At 43.3% G+C, this 24,189-nt stretch overlaps 1 protein-coding gene across 2 annotated transcripts in view; it reads right to left on the minus strand.

Annotated features, from left to right (window-relative positions):
* The window catches only part of Syne1 (spectrin repeat containing nuclear envelope protein 1), a 477,339-nt gene that overhangs the window by 139,866 nt on the left and 313,284 nt on the right, over window positions 1–24,189 (minus strand). Inside the window, exons 93-97 of one of the 2 annotated variants that reach the window (XM_087912026.1) lie at window positions 23,080–23,220; window positions 16,476–16,643; window positions 16,120–16,281; window positions 6,448–6,642; window positions 3,686–3,859 (exon numbers count right to left, since the gene is read on the minus strand). In XM_087912026.1, coding sequence (XP_087768152.1) covers window positions 3,686–3,859; window positions 6,448–6,642; window positions 16,120–16,281; window positions 16,476–16,643; window positions 23,080–23,220 — 840 coding nt within the window. Of the gene's footprint in view, window positions 1–3,685; window positions 3,860–6,447; window positions 6,655–16,119; window positions 16,282–16,475; window positions 16,644–23,079; window positions 23,221–24,189 lie in introns of both variants that reach the window. The other variant, XM_085688027.2, reaches the window with a different exon arrangement.

A 24,189-nucleotide genomic window follows, 5' to 3' on the forward strand; every position in this document is an offset into this window, starting at 1 on the left:
TGAGACAGGGTCTCAGCAGGTAATGCTGGCTCACCTGGAGCTACCCATGCAGATCAGGCTGACGTCAGCTCCTAGGGATTCTCCCGTAGTGTCTCCCAGGTCCCGGGACTAAAGGTGTGTACCACTCTGCCCAACATGTAATTCCAATCCCATGTGACAGACAGTTATAATAGTGAAGCAAATGGTTTAATTCTAGATTTTAAATTCTTAAGATTTTCACTGGGTGATGGTGGCACACGCCTTTAATCCCAGCACTCGGGAGGTAGAGGCAGGCGGATCTTTGTGAATTCGAGGCCAGCCTGGTCTACAAGAGCTAGTTTCAGGGCAGGCGCCAAAGCGACAGAGAAACCCTGTCTCGAAAAGCCAAAAATAAATAAATAAAATAAATAAATTCTTAAGATTTTCTTTAATGTACTCATTTTAACTGCATTATTGTCTATATTTTAAAAGACCTGAAAATAAACATTAGATTTGGAAAATCAGTTTGATTAGTTTGCTTAGTTTCAATGCCATATGTTTCTAATTCCTTAAATACTATAAAAACGCAATTTGCTCCTTTATAGATAACCTGAGCCGTTTGTCAGAATGTCGGCTACATTACAGGTTTGTGAATTTCTTTGAAGACAGATACATCTAAAAGTAGGGGTAGTCACAACAATATCACACAGGTCTGAAATACTACTTTGAGTGTTAGCCCTAATAGGAAATGTTTACAATAGATGCATGCCTCAACTTCTGACCGTAGAAAAGCGGCTGGGATTAATAGAAAGCTGCTTCCATCTGGGCCTTCAGTCTCCAGCAAGCCAGAGAACAATGCTGCTGATAACAGAGAGGAGTCTAAAAGCACTACATGATCTAAGTGATAAGGATCAATACCATAAGCCTTAAAATATGAATAAGAAAGACCACTATGGAATTCTAATACATTAAGAACGTAGGCTTAATTAGCTAAAGTTGTTGGCACATCTCTTTTGATGCCACAAATGTGAAATATGAAATTATGCTCACTGATATTTAGCCATGCTGACTGGGGCAGGGTTTTCTGGAATCCTCTATTTACAATTTTTTTTTCATTTCATTGTTTTAGTGTATGGGTTTTTCACTCCATGAATGTCTATGCACTGGTTACATGCAGTGCCCAGCAGGGCCAGAAGAGGGCATCATATCCTGAGACTAGAATTACAGATGGGAGCGAGCCTTGGAAATGAACTCCTGTCCTCCAGAGCGGCAGCCAGTTTCCCCTTAACTGCTTAGCCATCTCTGCGGTCCCTTAAATGAAAGATTTCAAGCACATTTCACTCACATGTGAAGTGTGGTATGTTAATAATCACGCAGTTTGATGATGAACACATGCAAGTTCACTGTTTCCTGCTGTATTAGACCTGGAACTCCCCGTACAGGCTGGCATGTTAAGATCTTGGTCCTCAGCCTGGTGCTATTCCAAGGTGACAGAAGCCTTTGGGAAGTAAAGTCTTGTGGGGAATTTTAGATGCGTTGTTTAAGTGGATTGCGGATGTCTATCTTTATCATTCTCTTTTGTTCCAAGCAATGAGATGGGCAGGCCTCTTCCATGTGCCCCTGTGATGCGCTGTGCTGTCTAAACCAATGCTGGAATGCATGGATGAATCCTCTCAACAGTACGGAAATAATCCTTTCTTCTTTTTAAGTCGCTTATCTCATGAACTTTGTTACAGTAGGAAGAGGCCAGCACAAGCATCCATAATACATAGCACAAGTATCCAGAATACACAATAAGAAAGAAACCTCTGCTTGCACTAGCGCTGTAGCTCAGTGGTAGGGATCTGGCCTAGCACACGTGAGGCCCTAAGTAGTTTAAGCTCTGTTACTTCTTGAGAAAGAGAGAGAGAGAGAGAGAGAGAGAGAGAGAGAGAGAGAGAGAGAGAGAGAGGAGGGAAGAAAGAAAAAAGGGAGGAAGGGAAATAAGGAAGGAAGGAAGGAAGGAAGGAAGGAAGGAAGGAAGGAAGGAAGGAAGGAAGGAAGGAAGAAGGAGAAAGGGAGAAAAACCACTGACCTGAGACTGGCAATACTTTTAAGAAGCTGAGGGATGCGGTTCAGCAATAAAGGGCCTTGGTTTCATTCCCAGCATCAAACCAAAGCTCAAACCAAGTCAAAAACAAACAAACAATCACCTTTACAAAACATCTCTCAGCCTTTATAATCTTTATGAGACTCCCTCTCACTAACAGGGAAGAAAGCACACAGCACATTTGGAAAGACCAGGCACACTGTCCTAATGGTGGCGGTTGTTGACGGTTTCTCAGAACCACGTGGGAGTAGGTGAAAATGGCAGCTGAGAACCCATCGAGGCCTCCGGTTCCATGTATTCAGTGTAACTCCGTGATTCTAAGTCTTCTGAGTTCATATTCCTTTTTAGCCACTAAACATAGATACTATAAATATCTGGGTATCTACAGTCTTCTAAAATGGTAGTCAAAGCACCATAAGTTTGGCCAGGCTTGGCAGTGCATACTTGTACTCCCAGCGCTGGGGTTGGTGGGAGGCGGGAACATCATGAACTCCAGGCCAACCTACTCTACCTTTTTGAGAATCTGCTTTATGAGAGAAAACTAGTCTGGTAGTGGTGGCGCACGCCTTTAATCCCAGCACTCAGGAGGCAGAGGCAGGTGAATTTCTGTGAGTTCGAAGCCTGCCTGATCTACAAGAGCTAGTCCCAGGACAGGACCCAAAGCTACAATGAAACCCTGTCTCAGGAAAAAAAAAAAAAGACAAAAATAAACTGGGTAAAACTGGGTATGGCGGTGCATACCTGCAATCTTGTATAAAGAAGGCTGAGACAGGGGAATTATCATGAGTCAGAGGCCAAACTGTTTTACACAATGCATCCGGGTCAGCAGGGCTACAAAGTAAGACTCAAAGAAATATAAAGGAAAAAAGCCTTGCTCTCGAGTTCTGGGGTTACAGACTTAGAAATGTAAGGCACGCTGCTGAAGTTTTCTTCAAAAAGAGATTTTACTTTTACTATTTTTCATTATGAAAGTGAGTGTATGTGCACATGAATGCAGATCCCCATGCAGGTTAGCTGCATGGACCCCCAGGAGGCTGGCCACATTGGAACCCCTGGAGGCCAGCCGTTCTGGACCCCAGGAGGCTAGCCACAATGGTGCCCTTGGAGCTGGAGTTACCAGCAGAGAGTCCCTGATGTGGGTGCTGGGAACTGAACATGGGTCTTGTGGGAGAGTAGCAATCACTCTTAACTACTATCCAGTTTCCAATTTTTTTCAAAGACTAAGTACCACTGACAATGTTTTTCAAGAACCAATTCCAGGTTTGAATTTCCTTTATGCTTTAGTGATATGTCGCTTTTTGACCCTGTAAATTAAGTCTCTAGCTTGTGGAAACTCATGTATCTACACCAGGGTCTTATCAGTATTTTCTGTATTTTTTAAAATGTCCTTCATGATGTAGGCTCATTTCTTTCTAAAGCAGTGGTTTTCAACCTTCCTAATGCTGTGATCCTTTAATACAGTTCCTCATGTTATGGTGAACCCCAATCATAAAATTATCTTGTTGTTACCTCAGAACTGTAATTTTGCTACTGCTATAAATTGTAACGTAAATATCTGATATGCGGGATCTGATAGGCAACCCCCGAAGGGGCCACGGCCCACAGGTTGAGAACCACAGTCCTAGAGACTCTGTGTACCTGGCAGTCCACCAGCTGAGCATCCATGTCCATGGGCTCCTGGGGTGTACCTAGTGCAACATCCAGGGTGGCCTTTGTGTTCAACAGCCAGTGGTCCAGTTCATCCGCCTCACAGCGGTACCTCTGCAGGGCCTGCTCCTGTCTCTGCTCTTCCAGTTGATCATTTAGCTTCTCCTGCGGAATTAGGAAGAAGGTAACTTGGAGGGAGCCTCAAGCAGAGAGAGCTTGAAGACCCCATATAGCAGAGCAACAGCCCCAAGGCCTGGCTGCGCGCGCGCACACACACACACACACACACATACACACACACACCCCTGTGAGACAACACAGATACCTAGACTCAGGCCACATCTCAGAAGTCTAAATCAGAATTTCTGGGTCTCTCCATTAGTATGTGAAGACCCCCCCCACCCCCATACTCTTCTCCCAGTAAACAGATGTGCCCCAGAGTTGAAGAATCCTGGAGGGGCTGACAGTCATGGGAATGATGGGAGTCAGTCACAGATTAGAACCAGACAGGGACACGAAGCAGCTAGTCCATGGCAACAGACATTTAACCTCTGTTTCTGGGACGGAGAGCGTGGCTGAGATGGCAGCTGACCAGGGACATCTATCCCACAGAAATGAGAGCACTCTAGGCAGCTGATCCTGTGGGAAGGTGCACCCAGTGGTACTTGTGTTGGAATAAACCAGATATCCAAAGTTTTAGGCTAACTCTAGAGTTTTCTCAATTCTTGGAAATAATCCATGCTGAAACATCCAGACCAATCTTAAGATGAAACTCCACACAAGCTTTTCATAGCATCGAGAGAGGATGATGGAATTGAGAAATTAATGCCAAATATCCCAAATACATCATCTAGAAAATTCTATCATTGGCAATTGCCGTTATTATATTAAAGATGAATTTGCTTTAATTTTGTGGGTAAAAATGTTTTCCCTATACATGTACCTGTGTACCATTGGCATGCAATACCCGCAGAGGCCAGAAGAGGGCATTCTGGTTGTGAGCCACTAAGTGTGTGCGCTGGGAACTGAACCCAAGGCCTCTCTCTGGAAGAATAGCCAGGACTCTTAAGCATTGAGTTCTTTCTCCAGCCCCTATAACAATTATATTTTAATTAAAAATCTTAACATGGAGACTAAGAAGTAGAAAAAACACATTTTAAGTTTCTGTAGAACAAGAAATAGATATATGATCTGACTGATCTTATGACCAGTCAATTGAGAAAGAACCTGCATCTTCAGCAATGGGGCTGAAGATATGGTATGATATATATAATATAATTATGTTATAATCAGTAGTACATAAGGTAATACAGCCAGGTGTGGTGGTGCGCGCTTTCAATCCCAGCACTCTGGAGGCAGAGGCAGGCAGAGCTCTTGTGAGTTCAAGGCCAGCCTGGGCTAGAACACCTCAAAAACCAAATAAGTAAATAAATAGATAAGATAATATTCAGCTTGTATAAGAAATGTAATGGGGACATTATGATTCTGAGATACTAGAAGTCAAAAGTTTTGAGAATATATATAAAGAAAATAATAGCTGATTCTTAGCATATATATTACTGTTGCCAAAATCCGCCTACCAAGTGAGATTTAAATCAAGCAACATAGACAACAGAAGTGCAAAGGTATTTTCATGAGTAAATATGCTTGGCCTGTATAAGAGTGAACAGGCAGGTTTATGCTTCACGGTGTCAGCTCTATCCATCGCAGGCTCTTATTGGATCACAGCAAACTGTTACTCAAAACTATAATTCCTGTCCACGGGGCTCTAGTTCACCAAGTACCAGCCTGCTACATTCTCGGTGTCTCCCATCTGAAGCACATCCGTAGAGACACCTGAGTGTGCTCTGTGCTCAGGACGCTGATGCAGACACAATACCAGCTTCTTAGGCCGAGGAAGTCATGAGACACGCCCACTAGAGTGTCTATTCAACACTCACAATAGACAAACTCGGGGACAACCGAGGTGTCCAACAACAGAGTCTGGGTATGGAAAATGTTATGAGGAGCGCATGCGTGTATGTGTATGTGTGTGTGTACATGCATGTGTATGTACATATATGTTCGTGTGTGTACATGTATGTACATGTGTGTATATGTACTTGCATGCTTATGTGCACAATGAAATTTCTTACAGCTATAAAGAAGAATATAATGACACCATTTGGAAGAGAGTAGGCATGAAGCCAGGTGGTAGCCTTCAATCCCAACACTTGGGAGGCAGAGGAAGCAGATCTCTGTGAATTTGAGGCCAGCCTGGTCTACAAGAGCTAGTGCCAGGACAGGCTCCAAAGCTTCACGGAGAAAGCCTATCTCGAAAAACCAAAAAAGAAAATAGACATGAAGTTAATTACAGCAACTGTAGAAAAACAAATACTTTATGCTTTCTCATACAAATACACATACGTATATTTATGTGTATATATACATATATACATATATATGACGTGAACGTAGAAGTAAAACTTTTTAGGGGGACAAAGAGGACCAATGGGAATAAGAAAAGGTGAGAATAGGGAAGTATGAGGGCAAAAAATGTTCAACAGACAATATGTGTGTGTGTGTGTGTGTGTGTGTGTGTGTGTGTGTGTGTAAAAGCTTTAAAAAAATAGACATCAGAAAAGAGAACAGAAACAAAACCCCGTTAAAACAACAACAAACCCACGTAGTTCGCATCAGCACCCAGAACCACTGCTACCATCCTAAAGCCTGACCAGATGCAGGAGCTGCAGCAGCTCCAGGGTCCTGGTTACCTCCAGAAGCTGCCGCTTGCCAGCCGCTTTCATTCTGATGGTGGACATGCGCTCGGCCAAGACGGTGAGTGTGGACTGCAGGGCGAGCTGCTCTACGGGGTCCGACTCCCGGGACTCAGCCGCCAGCTCCTCCGCCAGGGATGCCTGCAGCCCGTCGATCTCGTCTTGGAGCATCTGCACCTCGTCCATCAGGGCCTGTGGAGAAGACTGTGGAATCACACTCTTGACTGAGGACTCCAGGCTCTGCCACCATCGCACGCCCACTGAAATCAGACGTTCACGTTCAGAACGCCACTGCCACTGCGGAGCAGAATGCTGCTGGGGACATTAGGAACTTAAATCCCATTTGAACAAATGAATGAGCATTTCTGTTTTCAACAGGCTCCTTCTCTTCCTTCTGTACCTAATTCTAAAATGAGATGTTCCTTGGGACTAACATCCAGGCCACTGGACGCCTCCAGAGTTCCCAAGATTGCAAATGCTGTCTGATGCTGACCCCCTCAAGGCATGCCCCGACCCAGCCTCTACATTCAGCTTGTACAGTTCAATGGCATCCCCACCATATTATATATCTTTAAACAACTGCAAAATGCTCTATTTTTGGAATAGGCTTCCTCGCTGGCCCACAAAACACCAGATTAGGAACCCAAATTGGAGTAGTCACCTTGCTGACGTTCCCTGTCACCGGAGAGAAAGCAAGGCTTCTGTCAGCAGGCCAAGAACAGAGAGATAACAACCAATCCCCAAACTGCCTAACAAAACACAAGATAGCAGAGCTCTTGCCGCCTTAATCCTAAAGCAAGGAGAGAATTTAAAGTAACCCTGAATGTCACCTTCTCTATTCTGCCTCCCAGCCTTGGCCTTAAAAGGAAAACAACTGTGAACTAACCGGCCCATTACCTGTCCCCTAATTCTGCTCTGGCTTGTTTTTGAGATAAAGTCTTACTATATAGACCTGGATGGCCTAAAACTCCCTTACTATACAGACCTGGATGGCCGGGCTGGTCTAGAATGCAGATAGCTCCCTCCCTAGAGTTAGGATTAAAGGTGTGTAACACCACACCCAACCCTGTTTTTGTTTTTGTTTTTGAGTCAGAGTTTCTTGCAGCAGAGGCCATCCTGAAACTCTCTTTACAGCTGAGGAAGACTTTAACTGGGGTCTTCCTACGTCCACTTTTTCAGGGCTGAGATTCAGGCATGCACCAACAATGCCCTGTTTATTTAGTGCTGGGATTGGACCCAGGGCCTTGGGCATGCTAGGTAAACTCAATGGTGTGTCCTCAGTCCAATGTCGGACAATTATTTGTCTAATTCATCTATCTATCTTCTAGTTAGCTTTTTAGAAATGTGGGGGGTCTTAAATCGAACAGCATGTTATAAAAGTGGGCACTGCAGGAAAGGCGGCCGCAGCCCAGTGAAGTAGTATGGCTGATTCTAACAGCTGTGCTGGCGTTGGCCCACGCCTTTGCCGCAGACATCACACATCACAGTAAGAGCAGTTACCTCCTCAGAGAATACCGTCAATGGTGCTAAAAGACAAAATAACAAGAAAAAAACCACCCCCTTCCCTAATATCGTGACCCATCCATCTGAATTTTAACTGATTGTTACACTGATAATATTACATAGACCTAAACAGGAAGTTAGGGAGGGTGGTCCTCTGGTTCTTCACAAACTGTACACCTCCCTGCTGCCACCATCCTGACCAGGAAATAATGCCTTTCCAGAACTTGACAGGGCCCTGTGACTTCCCAGTGGTTAGCTCCAGGCTTCTCACCCACGCTGTTGACACGTAAACATGTCTGCCCTTGCTTGGCCCGCGCCACTTCTGTGTATAGGCTCTTCTGTGTGTGGACTGAGATTGAAGCTGGTTCCTGGAGAGAGCTGATCACTTTCAGCTTTGTTATCAGCTCACTGCCAACTGCTCGGTGAATCATTTTAGCTTCAAGCTTCCTCCTGGGTTCCTAGTAGAAGCCCATGGCGTTTTATTCTGCAATTTCCTGCTGCCCCTTAAGAGCAAACCCTCCTCTGCGGTTGCAGGCTACCTCTCTGTTCTCCCTTGGAGTGTTTCCTTATCCATGTGCCTTGCTCAAATATTCTGGATGCTGGCTGCCTGTTTCTTGTGGTTCTGTACAGTACAGATGTTTGCTGTATTATATATGGGGACGGTTGTTTCTCCACTGTTTTCTCTAACAACAAAAAGATTTCGTTAGTGGTGTCTTTTGATAATCAAAAGATGTTTTATTTGTTTTGAGTTTTTTTTTTTCCAGGGTTTCTCTATGTAACAGCCTTGGCTGTCCTGGAAATCCCTTTATAGACCAGGGTTTTCCTCAAACTCACAGAGAGGTGCCTGTCTCTGCCTCCCGAGGTGTGCACCACCACTGTGTATCTTGTTTTGTTTTGTTTGAGGTGGGGTCCAAGGGTGTATATATAGCCTTTGCTGTCCTGGGACTCACTGTGGGTAGATCACAATGACTCCAGCATGCTTTGAACTCAAGGAAATCCTCCTGCCTTTGCTGGGATTAAAGGCATGAGCCACCACAACTGACTAAAACAGAAGTTTTGATTACAGAAAAACATTTGTCCTTAAAAGTTACTGATTTTGTTGTTTGGTTTGAGAAAACTTCGCCCACTGCGTTGTGATTATGATGTGGTATGTTATCTTCAAGAGGGGCAGTGAACAAGGAGTATAGTAGCTCAGGGCACTTGGAGCGCAGGAAGCTGTGGGTGCCCCCCCCATCAAAACAAACAAACAAAAGAATTCTCCTGCCAGGCAGTTGCAGCACACACCTTTAGAGGCAGGTGGGTCTCTGAGTTCAAGGCCAGCCTGATCTACAGGGCTAGTTCCAGGGCAGCTATGGCTGTTAAAGAGAAACTCTATCTCACCAAACCAAAACAACAGATAAATAAAACTCTCTTGAAGCATAATTAATGAAATGATATTCGTTTTTGAAAGCTTCTAGAGAGGTTTATAATGATATAGACACATGGAGAATAAGTATGAAGAAATTTTATAGCAATCTGGTATCATCATGACATCAAAGAGAATTTTACTTAATTTTATGAACTATTTGTATATGATGGATCAGAAATTAAGAAAAAACCTCTTCGCAGCAGGTAGTTCGGTCAACATCATCTTAGGAGTTTTTTGTTATATTTTGTTTTTTGTTTGTTTTTAATTCTAACTTCATATTTAGATCTACTATAATCTATCTTAATTTCTCATACTTTTTTTGCTTCCAATGTAGGTATAAATCAAGGTATCACCTCCTCCTCCTTCCTCCCCCTCCCTCCCTCCCTCCCTTCCTCCCTCTCCTTCTCTCTCTAGATGGCTTTGCAGTGTATATAATTTTTGTCATAAGCCACATGTCTGGTAAGGTGGCACTGTTCCTGAGAGTGGCCCTTCCCATTCTTAGAACTTTAAGTCTACATCACTAGTTCCCAACCTGTGGGTCGTGACCCCTTTTTTGGTGGGGGGGGGATCACACATCAGATATCCCGCATGTCAGATATTTGCATTACAATTGATAACAAAAAATTACAGTCAGGAAGCAGCAAAGAAAACATTTCCTGGTGGGGGGGTCACTACAACATAGGAATTATATTAAAGGGTCTCAGTGTTAGGAAGGGTGAGAATGCTCTAAGTGGTAGGATATATTTTTCAACTTTACCCATCTTTTTCCATCCTTGAGAGAATTGTTTATTTCCTTTGAAAATGGGTCTTACATAGACCAGGCCTCCAATTTGTTATGTAAGAGGATATCCTTGAACCTCTGATTCTCCTGCTTCTGTTCCCCAAATTCTGGTACCTCACCACTGTACCCCACTAGATCTTCTGTTCTCTGGAGACACAATCTTTACCAAGCCATACAAAACATACTGCTGTAGTATTTAAGTTTATTTTTAATTCTTTGGGTCTAAAGTTTAAAAAAAGTTTATTTTTAAGATTTAGTCTCCATTTATAGCCTAGAATGGCTTTGAAGGTGCAGTCCTCTACCTCATTATAGGCGCAGGCCACCAGGTCCAGCCTTGGGGGTGATGGATTTTGAACTGAGATTGCTTTGCACTTATAGACTTTATTGTTTATCTAAAGTATTTTCATGCATTATATTATGATCATTTGTTGGAGACCCAATTGTTAAAAAAATTTAAAAAAAGTCAGGGCTGGAGAGATGGCTCAGAGGTTAAGAACACTGATTGCTCTTCCAGAGATCTTGAGTTCAACTCCCAGCAACCACAGGGTAGCTCACAACCATCTATAATGAGATCTGGTGCCCTCTTCTGGCCTGCAGGCAGGACACTGTATACATAACAAATAAATAATAAACTTTAAAAAAATAAAAAGGCTGTATTATTTGTTCAGACTGCATTCACTCCTCTATAATTAGACTACCCTCATTGTGTCTCCTCCCTCTTATCCCCACCACCTTCCCATAGATGTACACACATTTCCTTCTGCCCACTCCTGTTAGTTCAGTTCTCAGACTCGCTCTCTTCCCTACACACTGGGCTGATGTCACTTAATCTACTCCTCGCTCCCTTTCTCATAAAGATCACAAGAATATTTCTGTTTTCTCTACAGCATGCTGGGAGTTCACACCAGTTATAGCAGGCTCTCAGATCAAGTATTTATGAAAGGACTTGATCGGTACACATGTCAAATATGTATATATAATAAATTATAGAAAATCACACTGAATCCCATCAAGGTGCATATCCACTAATATTTTAATGCAAGATAAATACTTGGAGCTTCACTAAATGCCCAATCCTTTAATAGAAAGGGCACGTGTAACTCATGTTTGTTCAATACCTAAAGGAATGAGTAGCTAGTTCTATTCTGACACTCAGGACTATCTAACTCTCTGAGCACAGTTCTTTCCATAATCCATTTGCTATAGCAAAACAGCCTGAGCACTCTTCCCAAAGCCTGCCCGTGAGCTGAATGTGGCAGAGATGCCAACTGCCCCCAAACATCAGATGTCCTAAGAAGTCAAATCTCAACCACAAGGGTGAAACATTCACACACACATCACCAGAAGATCAGAAAAGTAAAACAACCACACTGGCCAGCCTTACAGACCAGGCAGCAATGACACACATCTTTAATCCCAGTAGTCACACTAGTTTGCCAGAGAAACCAGGCAGTAGTGGTGCATCCCCTTAATCCCAGAACTAGAGAGGAATATAAAATGGGAGGAGACAGCTCTCAGCCTCAGTCTCATTCTGAGGTTTCCTGGAAACAGGATCGCCATATTTTATACCGAGGTCGAGGTTAAGAGCCAGTGACTGACTGCTTTGCTTTTCTGGTCCTCAGGTTGAACCTCAGTATCTGTCTCTGAGTTTTTATTAATCATGCTTCAAGCTTATAAACAGTACTGAGCCTGCACCTGTCACACTGTAGAGATCCTAACTGGAGAGAGAGAGAGACCTGAGGCACCAATCAAGCTGATACATTGAGACAAGTGTCCATACAGTGGTTCTCCATCTTCCTAACCCTGCTACCCTTTAACACAGGAAGTTCCTCATGCTGTGCTGACCCACAACCATAAAATTGTTTTTGTTGCTACTTTATAACTGTAATTTTGCTACTATTATGAATCGTAATGTAAATGTCTGATGTGCATGAGATCTGAAATGTGACTCCCGTGGGGGTCTCAATCCACAAGCTGAGAACCACTGCTCTAGTGGCTGCTTGTAAGAGCTAACAAGAAAAAATCCTGACAGAGTGCTGGGAAGCAAGGAGCCATCGACGCGCTTCTATCGATTCTTTTCAAAGCATAAAAAGCACAGTGGACTTCCCCACCACTCTGCAGTTGGAATTTAGAAATAGAAAGTCTATAATGAAAGACCATTCCAGACACTAGGAATAGATTTACATAGTGTGCTGGCGTTAGTTTTTCATGTGGGCAGTTTCATCCCAGAATCTGTGGAACTGGCGTGCCTACATTGAAGAGAGAACAGAGATAGCCGAGGAGGGAAATCTAGACTTGTGGGTGTCTGCAGAACCGTACTGAATTAAACGTTCTCTGTGTCCTTACCCTCGTTAGATCATTAATAAGTCACCTAAGCCTTGGTGTCTGGTCTGCTTACATCACTGAATCAGCTATATCTCCTCACTGTGGTGGCAGGAGGCACTGTCCTTGGCAACAGCAAAGGACAGCGAGTCATGTTGATGGCCCCAACTACAAGAGAAGTTACACGACGTTTTTCTGATTCAGAATACTTAGCTCTAATGCACAATTTTAGGTGCTCAGATCTCAGATAGTAAGTATCTGTGGAGTGCTCAGTCCTAAATAGTTCTAACTGGGATGTCTATATCTCTGTCTCCTCTACACACACACACACACACACACACACACACACACACACACACACACATGCATGTACACACACACACTCATGAACACACATATACATACACACATGCGTACATACAAGTATGCATACACAGATGCATGCACACACACTCATGCACACACATATACATACACACATGCACATTCATGCACACATTCACACACACACACACACGTGCATGGATGCATACACCCATGCATCTACATGCTCAGGCATGCACGAACACACGTACTTCAGAAAATAGTGCAGGACACAAAGTAGAAAGACCTAAAGAGATGAGAAAGTCCTGTAGGAAGCAGCGTCTGCTGGGCACATCAGAGTTGTCAGCACTCATACACTCACAAGACCAAGTCAGTCAAAACTCCAGCACAGATAGGAAGGGGCTCACAAAGACCCTCCCCTGCCATGGCTGAAAAGCTTTGGCAGTTGGTGGCAGTGGCGTAGGGCTAATCTGCTTGTTTTTTTCATAGAAGTGAGCTGTGTTAAGTTGTCAGTGCTGCTTGGAGTTGATACACATGCTCTGTTAGCAGTCCTAGGATGTGGGTCACCACGACCCTGTGCTACAGTGCATCACTCCTGGGAGGCTCAGTGAAGGGTCTTGGGGAAGCCTAGGCTACAGAGATGATAAGCCTCCAACAGAGGAAAAGAAAACCTAAAGGTATAAACGTAAAGAATAAAACTATTTAAACTTCTCCCAGATCACTGGTTCTTAATAATATGAGTCTCAAATTACCCTGATATGGTCCTTCCTATATTATCTTGGATACCTAAAAGATGTGTGATTCTCAAAATTACCCTGATACATCCCTTAGATAACTCATCCTATATTTTCTTGGACGCTTAAAGGATGTATGACTCTCAAAATTACCCTGATCTAGCCCTTAGATAACTCATCCTATATTATCTTTGGGTTTAAAGGAAGCAGACATTTCCAAGACAACCGTCAAAGTTGACCTGCAGAACTGTATTCAAAAGGAGAGAAATTCTACTCCCTCTGAGCACTGTGCAGCCCAAATTTGGAGACGACAGGGGAGAAGGGACTGCAGGACTTTGAAGAACATAGAGTGCCAGGGAGCCTTCAAATGTGAATGAGGTGACACCAGCAGGGAGAGCAGACTGTGACACTGAGGTCCCTCTAGAAGGGGACAGGGATGTTTGGAAAGTAGCAATGGTCTAGCAAGGCGATGGGTGGAGGTCAGAGGAGAACAACATTGCAATCGTCACCTGGGTGCCTAAGAGTCCTCGTGATTGTTTTGGTCTATTAAAACCCAGGTTAATCTTAAGCCTATGCCTTTATTACCATTTTCCCAAGCCTGGCAGATTGTGGAGACTCTAGGGTAGCTGAGAAGTAGTTTATCAAAAGAAGGTCTAAAATAGATGTGTCCCATGTACTTACTTAGTCTCTACCTACGTTTCAAAAGCCTGAAACCACTATTTCTCAATACACCATCTTTAGATGAAATGGGTACATTTTTATCTTATACTGAACGGCCACGTATTGCAAAAGAAAGCACTTGTATTTGGCAGCACATGTGAGCAACCCATAAAGTCCAAAGTTATAGTAGATCTAAATGAAGTGTGAGTGTGTGTGCGCGTGCATGCGCGCGCGTATGCACATGCTTTCACGTGTGTGTAGCATGTGTCCATGTGTGTCTGTCCTGGCAAGCACACTCAGAGCCCTGGGCATGCTGGGCAAGTGTCCTATGTGTGGGTTACAGTCCCAACCCTAGAGTCTTGTTTCTGAAGCCGATGAATTGATGAATTGCACTGTCTCTAATAGACACGCCTATCATGCTGCACTTTTATGTCTTTCGTCTACGAAAATTAATGTTTTGTTCTCTGTTTATAGCTTGTTGTTTATTTATTTATGCGTGTGTTTCTGCAGGAGTGTATGTCACATGTGTGGGGGTATCTGAAGAGGTCAGAGGAGGTCACCTCATCCCCTGGAGCGGGGGTGATGGGTAGTCATTGGGTAGTCATGAGTCTCTCAGAGGAGTGCTAGGAACCAAACTCGGGTTCTTTGGAAGAGCAGGATGTGCCCTTAACCACTGAGCCACCTCTCCAGCTCCTGTTCTACCTGGTGACAGGTCCCCGTTAGTGGACCCAGTTGTTCTGGACTGCACCTTCACTTTCTGAGTGCTAGAATTATTGATGTGGGTCACACACCTGGCTTCTATACTTGTTTTACATGGGATTGTTTTCTATGTGTACGACTGTTTTGCCTGGGTACTATGACTGTTTTACTTGCATGTTCGTATATGCACTGCTTGTGTGTCTGGTACCAATGGAGGTCAGAAGAATATGTCAGATCCCCTGATACAAGAATTACCCACAGCTTTGAACCCTCCACCATATGTATGCCAGAAACTGAACCTGGATTCCATGCCAAAGCAACATGCACCACCACACTTCGCCTATAGTTCAGTCTAAAGACCCCTTTCAGCTGGGGCAGTGGTGGTGCACTCCTTTAAATCCCAGCACTGGCGAGACAGAGGTAGGCAGGTCTCTGTGCGTTCGAGGCCAGCCTGGTCTTCAAAGTAAGTTCCAGAGCGGCCAGGATTGTTACACACAGAGACCCTATCCTTGTCAAACAAACAAACAAGACACCTTTCTTCTCCTTTACTTTTTACAGAGTTGTTATGTGCTCCTGGGGAGGGTTAGGCAGCACATTCCCGTGTCACACTGACTCAGCACATACCCTTAGGCCCCAGTGTTGGTCATTAAAGTTTTGACCATGCTCTGTTGGGAACTCTAGAGTATGGACCTCATTAGCAGTTCCCACGTCCCATGTAGGTATCGTAGCCCAAATTTTAAGCTGATGTGTTTTTAACAGCATCTTTCTAAATAGAAGAATGGAATCACATAAAGCTGACACTTTCTCTAACTTATATAATGTTTTAAAATATGACTAGACTCAGAACGACACAGGACGAAAATTTAGAACTCCTTCCTCACTGAAGCCCGAGGCTCATTCCCAGAAGAGGCCGACGTGGGACACAATTTATTCTTATAGCACTGGCTCATGAAGGAAAGCAATCTGGCGACTGTAAAGAAACACACTGTGTATCAGAAAAGTCCCAAATCAACGCCAATGCATGTAGCTTTTTAAAATCAGAATCCAGGTCTGCTCTTCTCTTTTTCCTTCTTAGATCCCACCCTGAAGGAGTGGCGGCTACTCCCACCTTTGGGAATCCTGCTGACTCCAACAAGAACAACCACTCTGCTCTCCACAACCGGAGCCTGGCAGGCCAACTACAGAGCACAGGATCCCATCACACAGGAAGATGAAGTCATCGAGACTGCTATTTTTACCTGATGCTCAGCCATCTGGCTTTCTGGGCTCCGACCGGGCTGGAGGCTCTCGCTCAGCTTTGTCTCCATGGCCTCCATTTTGGTCGAAACGGACTGGAGAGAGTCTTGGTACTTCTGCTGGCGTTCCAAAGCTTCATAGAGAGTCCGCTGTTTCTCACTGATCTGTATGAGAAAGGGGATCTTACCAACGGCTTCCTACTTCTTATCTTGCAGGTTGTGACATTTCTTTCCTCACCGCTTTACCCAAGGGCTCCTGACTGTGTCCGAGATGTGTAACCGGGCCTGGGTTTCCTGACAATGCCTAAAGCCATGGGTGTCTGGGGAGCTTGACCAATTTGCCATCTTTAAAGACTTACCACATTCTTTAAGGTTTCCCAGGAACGCTGTAAGTCGCCCAGCTTGGCAGTCGCTGAAGGCTCAAGTCCTGGCTCATACAGTTCTTGGGATGCGGCGGTGCTGGGGGGAATCCTTGCTGCATCTGTCTGCAGCCTCTCGGCGGACAGGGCTTGGTAGTACGCAATGTCCTGGGTGGAGAGCACAGTGTCGGAGGGGAAAGGAAGAAGGCAAGCTCGCTCGGCATACCTAGGGAACTGTTCTTCACTCAGCGCAAAGGACTAAGATTTACATCCACTGTTGGATGCTGCAAACTTGGTAGGTTAGGGCATGCTTGCAGCAAGATTAAAAACACAATAACAAAGTACATTACAATTGCTGTCATAGTTTCACCAATGTAAAAAAAAACAAACATGCTAACATTTCAAATTGCCAAAATACCTTCTTATGTTATATTTGGCAAAATGGTAATGCAATCTATTCAAGTAGTAACTTCTATCTAATAGCTTTACTTCTGTTTAACAGGTACACCTCTAATTAACCAGCACACCCTTATTTAACCAGTACATCTCTAGCTGACCAACATTCTTTTAATTAACCAGCACATCTCTATACAACCACCATACCTCTACTTAGCCTGCGCACTTCTAACAAGTACACCTAGAACAACCAATATACCTCTAGCTAACCAGTATGCCTCTACTTAACCATTACATCTCTAGTTAATTAGGCACCTTGACTTAGTTAGAACACCTCTAATTAACTACTGCAGCTGTATTGAACCAGTTTAGAGAAAAGATGAGCTCTACCTGCTCTAGTTCCAAAACTGAAGTTCAAACATTGATTAATATTCTGAATAACTCTCGAAAGGACTTGTTTCAAAGATTAAGTCTAGGTAGAGGCAGAAGGGTTGGTGGTTCAAGGCTACCCTCAGCTATAAAGCAAATTTGAAGCTAGCCTGAGCTATATGAGACTATCTCAAAAAATCTATACATTAATTTTGCAAATGAGGCCAGATTCATTATTCACAAACTAGATATTTTAAATTTTAAGTGGTGGGAAATATACAAAACAAAAATTTAAAAAGACCCATCTATTCATTTCCTGGAAGTCCATGAGAAATTAGTAAAGTTAATGTTGAAATCATGATTTGGACTGTTTTTTAATTTCTTGTGTTGTATATGTGTTGTGTGTACTTCTTGGTTTATGATGTAATTTATTGTACCAAGACACAATTCTCTTTTTGTTTCTTCAATAGTGTGTGTATTGCGTGTGTCATTTGTACATGTATGTGTTCATATGTGTGTACTTGCACGTGGAGGCAAGAGGTTGGTTTGGGGTGTCTTCCTTAATGAGCCTTTACCTTATATTTCAAAACAGCATCTGAATCAGAGCTCATTGGATCAGATAGGCTGGCTGGACGTGGAACTCCAGGGGTCCATTGTCTCTGCCTCCTGGGTGCTAGGATTCTAGATGTGCAGTATCATGCTTGGCTCTTACAGAGATGCTGGGGACCCACACTTTCGGTAGGCATTGACTGCACCTTTCCCCAGTCCCTATGTGTGCAATGGTCTATATGCACTTATCTGAGGCTTAAACCGGGAGCAGTGTTTGTATTCTGTCAGCTGCTATCTGAAAAGCTCACGGCTTTTGCAGCTGTGGTATTGAAGGTAATTATGGCCGTTTAAAACACTGAGCCTCACTGATAATCATGTATGGAGAAAATCTTTGCAGCCACTGGGAAAACATAATGGCAGGAAGCAGTCTGGTGTAGGAGGTGCGGTGGGGGGCTGGTGGCCTGTCTCGGGCGAGAATCGTAAGACACCAGAATTGGATCAGACTTGGGGTGGGACACTTGAGACTCCAGCTGAATTTTCTTCCCACGCTCTGTAACTGGAACAAGTTACATCCATTCTGTGCACCAGCTCAACACTGCGAGTGAATGTCGCCTTCCGCCCATCTTGTTATTGCTGTTGAAGTTTCTAGCTAAGTCGCTAATATTTATTGACGACTTAACCACGTGGGCGCTGGTTTCCCCTCCTTTCTTTCCCTGCCACCATCCTGATCAATCCAAATTTACCCACCAGAGGGTATTTGTACATATGCATTGCCACTCACATAAAATGCACATATGACACACACACTACACAAAACACATAGAAAATACATACAAAACAGGTACAGTTCATGTACATGATACACACGTACACATATAACACATGCTTTATAGCCAGCCCCACTTCTTGTTTTCTGAGTCCTGAGCACAGATGTGACATGACCATCCAGCCTTCTGCTCAAGCCTATGCCTTGCCTGTCTGCCACAGTATCATCCCCTCTACAATGGACCAGATCCTTCTGGAACACTGTGAGCCAAAATAAGCTGTCTCTCCCCAGAATTGCTTTGATGGTACATTTTATCACAGCAACAAGATTGTAACTAACACCTCCACACATATGCACCCACACACATGCACCCACACACCCCTCCACACACATATAAACACACACACACATAAACACACACACACACACACTTCTATTGTGTCCCCTGACATAGAACGATCTGTCCTAAGTTCTGTATATAGCTGTTAGTTAAATTCCTTCCGTGGTTCATTGCTGTCTTCTGGATAAAGTCCTGACTCATTCATGAGGCATGAACTCATGTATATGGTCCTTCACAGTGTGGGTCCACATCCCCTCCCAATCCAAGCTTTTCCAATGATACTGAAACCCTTTGCGGTTGCCACATTGGCTCATGTTCTCTCTGCTTCTCCAGTTCTGCACACGGGGTCCCTTCTAGCTGAGAAAGCTGTACCTCCTGCCATCCTGTCATCCTCCACGTACCTCAGGAGGCTTCCTTCCCTTACAGCTAACGGCTCTAACACAGACCTGAAACCACCTCGCTCAGTTGCTGCCTCTGTGGTCTCCCATGCCTCTGCCTCCCCTTACCAGGTCGCTTGCCACCTTCAAGCCCAGTGGTTCTCAACCTTTCTAAGGCTGTGACCCTTTAATATAGTTCCTCACGGGGTCACCCCCACAATCATAAAATTATTTTTGTTGCTTATTCATAACTGTAATTTTGCTACTGTTATGAATTGTAACATCTCTGTTTTCCAACGGTCTTAGGTGATCCTGTGAAAGGGTCATTCGATTGCCAGAAGGGTTGCGACCCACAGGTTGAGAACCACTATTCTAGTTCCACCATCTGCCATTTCTCACAAACTTGTGAGCTCCTTAACAACTGTCATACTGCCAAGGCCCTTCATTCCAGGCATTCAGCAAGGGGCAGGTGGGGGAGGGGGAGTTGCACATAATGAATCTCGTACCTAAATTTATTTTATAGGGATGGGAAGTGATATAGTAGTTGCCCCATCTATGCCCAAGTTCTTACTCTAGGCATTTTCAGTGACCCCTAGTCAACTACACTCCTGAAATTCTAAGTGTAAAATTCCATAGAGACACTTCATAAAAACTGTAAGTTTTATCAGGGTACGCTGACATAAATGTTCTCACTTATTGATGATGCTGGTAATCTCTCACTTGCATTAATCTGAAAGATAATTTCTGGGTAGGTGTGTCTATGTAGAAGAAAACAGGGTGTGGTTCCATGGAAAGGACGATCATCAGGAGTCTTAGAATGTAGGGTAAGGTGGGAGTACTAAACTATTACTGCCACCAAGACGAAAAACCAAAGCCTGGCTGTAAACATGATAAAATTGCTCAGTTACATGTTCCGTTATAAATAAGGAAGGTTCCTAAAAAGCTAGAATACAATTTGTTACCAAAAAAAAGGTTTGTTTTGGCTCTATGTGTAGATGGTTCATGCCTTCTGACATGACAACGGAGTTCTTAGGAGCTGAAAGTCCTTCAGTCTATTGTACGAGGACTACTGGAAATCAATAAGAAAATTACTAAGTAGCCCTATAAAGAACTGTTATCATTAATACTTGAGAGAGTGAGAAATCACCCTTAAAAATAGGAGTCTCCCTGCTCATGTGTGTAAGGTTAAGCTGCCCAAGGAAATAAATCTGGACATATTTGGCTACAATTCCATACACATTTTTCTAGTCTTCAAAGTAATGGTGCTTAAACATCTCATTTAATGTTGATAACTTCGTGTTGACATCAATTTCCATTTATATATGAGGAGTTGGGGAACTTCCCGGAGGGAAGTCAGCTTGGACACTCAAGGGTTGTGACCTCATGGAGCTTCTGACCTGGAGGCCAAGGGTGTGACAGTATTTGTCTCAACTCTTCCACAGAATCCAGGTCACTGCTTGTGCCTTAGGGGATGGAGAAGACAGCAACAAATTTGGAAGACGCCTCCGTGTTTCTCCTCTCTCAGTCAGCAGAGGGAACACACTGAGTGTGGGGGGAATCTGTTTGTTATGTAACAGAGATCTACTTACAGAAAGAGCAAGCACAGAGCCTCTCCACCACGGATGTGATGTGCTGAAGCAGTTATATCCGGCTCTTCCTTGAAGGGCTGCACATTCTGTACAGCCGTGGCAGTCTCAAAACGGAGCTGAAGCGTAGCCTCCAGAAGCTCCTGAGGCTTTGAAACCAGCTCTGAAATCTAGAGCACTGCTGCCCAAGCTGTTATAAGTTTCTAATGGTGTTGATTTATACTGTACAAGAGGAACATGTGGCCAACTGGGGGAACCAATAGACTGATTTGACTGAGCAATGCCATAGTGTCCTCCAACTCAAGATGTCCGCTTTAGCCCAAGGAAGGTCACTGCTACCAACAAGAATGTCAGTAGAACCTACTGCCCTATCTGGATGTCTGTCCAACAATGTGATTAAATTGGCATTTCCTTGTGATCAAAGAGATTTTGAACAACTAAGCCACAGGAAATCTTACGTAGCTCAACGTCAGATTTCATTATGCACTATGATTGACTGATACAAGTAAATGCATGTAATAAGAAAAATGTGCTTGTGATCTGTCATGACATCTGGACAAAACTCACATGTACATTGAAAGCGTGTTTCAAGATATAGTACAGAAACAAACATTTGACAAAAGTCATAAGACTTTTCAGCACACTCTCAAGAGTTGTACTAATTGTTCTACTTGAAAATTGTGAGAATATTACATAATCTCTCAATATATAGTCAGCTGACTATCGTCCATTTCCTCTGATTCTAGTAACATCTGTAACCACAGCAAAGAATGTACCATCAAAGGGTGAGTAATTCATATTTTTAATTCAGAACTTGGGAAACAGCTGCCTAAATCTCCCAGGGAGCTCTGAACTTCTCCTTTTTTCTTGTTCTTGTTAATTTCCTCTTATTACTCTCATCATTACTTAATTCTTGCTGACCTTTCTGCTCTGAATGTGAGACAGAAGTTCTTTGGCTCATTTTGCTTGAAGGTGTTTTTGTTTTGATTGGATTTGGTAGTTTTGAGACCTTCTCACTCTGAAACCCAAGCTGGAGGGAAACTCAGTCTGTAGCTCAGGATTGCTTTAACCTCATGGCAATCCTACCTCAGCCTCCAAATGCTAGGATTACACGTGTGAACCACCACACCCAACTAAAAAAAAAATGTGTCTGGCGAATGGGTGGAATAAGAACTTCTCTAGAGGGGTGGTAAGCACACCTTTAATCCCAGCAGGCAGGCAGAGGCAGGTGGATCCTGATTCAAGGCCAGCCTGGGCTACACAGCAGTTCCAAGATAGTCAAGGTTAGTCAGAATCCTGTCAAAACAACCAAACAAAAATCTTCCCTAGAAGGTTATCACTTTCTACCAATGGATTCCATATTATCTAAAGGCATCATCGATGCTCTACTCCATTTTATTTGAATAGTTGTTTCATTTATCATGGAAGTGCATGGTCCACCTGAAGCAAAAGCCATGTGGTAGCTGAACAATACAGCCTACAGTATGTTTGTCCTAATTAGTGCGTCTACAATATCATCTCAGCGCTTGAGCAGTTACATAACTTCCTAGCAACACCATTAAAATCTGTCACAATTTGTTTTGGCTCGAAATCCAGTATCGCTTACCACGTATTAAAAGTTTTGGTTATTTTTAAAGTATTTTGCTTACATCAAATATGTTTCGACACATAGTTTAGAATGTGCTATATTTAGTATAAGATAAACGTTCAAAGGCAGCCCGGAGCAAGGTTCCTCTTCATTTTTTGAAAAATAAAAGTCTCATATGGATGTAAGATTTTCTATTTAAAATAGGACATTGTGTTAGCAGTGTGCTCAGGACATGTTAACTGGGCCATAGAATCAATCATACCACTGCATTCTCTGTTCAGATACAGTGCCCCACGACTGTGATCAGTTTGGGGAGTCTTAAGGCCTTAAAGGGACCTTCTTCAGGCTTCAATTTCCATGAATGAATTTTCATTGATATTGGGCTATAATTCCCATAAACTAATTTTTGCTCATCTCACTGAAGTTTAGGAGATGTGGCCACATATGGGACCAGTTGACAATCGTAATTTGTTGTCTCACTTGACAATCACACATCATCATTGATGCGATGAAAGCACCCTGGATCCAAATTCAGTCCAGCCCGAGAGTCACACCCACAGCCTAAGGAGGATGGTGAGTGGAGCACTGGATCCGGCAGGAGCTCGCAGCAAAGGCAAGGTGAATGGGAGGTACCTGGTTAACAGACGCCTCTGTGTTAGCCACGGGTGATGGAGAACGGCAGGCAGGCGGGGAGGAAATCTCACTGTTGGTTCCCTCCTCCCCAGACTCTTCAGTGACAGGTGACAGCAAAGTGTGACAGCGACCCGCAGTCATCTGCCACGCAAAATGTAGCCCGGAGGACATGAAAATCAGTTAGCTATGTTAGCACGAAACCTCCACAGACCGTTCAGGGCATCACTATCTACCCAAGGCCAGAATCGCCGAGGCTAGTTTACATATTAACTTATTAATTCTGAGTTAGTGTTGAAAAGTATGATCTTCAAGTGAGTATGATGTTAATGCTGTTTCTAAAACAGAGAATCCACGGCTACGCATCATTACCGGGAGTTTCGCTTTGGTTTGAAAGTACCTATAGTTTTATTGAGGGTGTTTGTGTTTTTATAAAATAAGTAGAAAAACCATGAGTCAAACAAGGAAAAGAGTATATGGAACAAAACCTGGTCCTATTGTGACATCTTAAGTTCCAAGTGTCCTAGGAAGATAATGCATCTAAAGTCACACACATGTGACCACATGGGTTTGGGTTGAGTTACACATTACCCAAAGCATGGCATAGTCGAAAAAAAATATACATTACCAGAAGACACTAGTTACTAAAACACTCGGTGTATTTTAAGTTACAAAATATATGGGAAAATAATATATAATGTATATATAATTATATATAATTATAATTATAATATATAATGTGTATATAATGGCACAAAAGATTAAATAACACTCTTTCTTTTAACCCAAGACTAAACTTTGAATTCTCGATTTCCTTATTTTTCTCATAATAGCTTTTCTTCTATTTTTCACTAATCATATGGTACATGCATATGTGTGTGTGTATGTATATGTGTACATATATATATACATATATATATGTATGTATATATTCAACTTGGAAAACAGTGAAATAAATGTGTCATGCTTCCTACCTCCCTGTGGCATAAAAGAATTATTTTCAAAATAAAGCACTCCGTGGGTCAGTATTATTGCAAAACTGCACATGAATGAAGGGCGGATCTTGGACTCCAAATCTAACATTAACAGTTCCAACTGCCACTGTGTACAGGG

The sequence above is a fragment of the Myodes glareolus genome, chromosome 1 (assembly GCF_982192425.1).
Source record: "Myodes glareolus chromosome 1, mMyoGla1.1, whole genome shotgun sequence".
Taxonomy (NCBI): Eukaryota; Metazoa; Chordata; class Mammalia; order Rodentia; family Cricetidae; genus Myodes; species Myodes glareolus.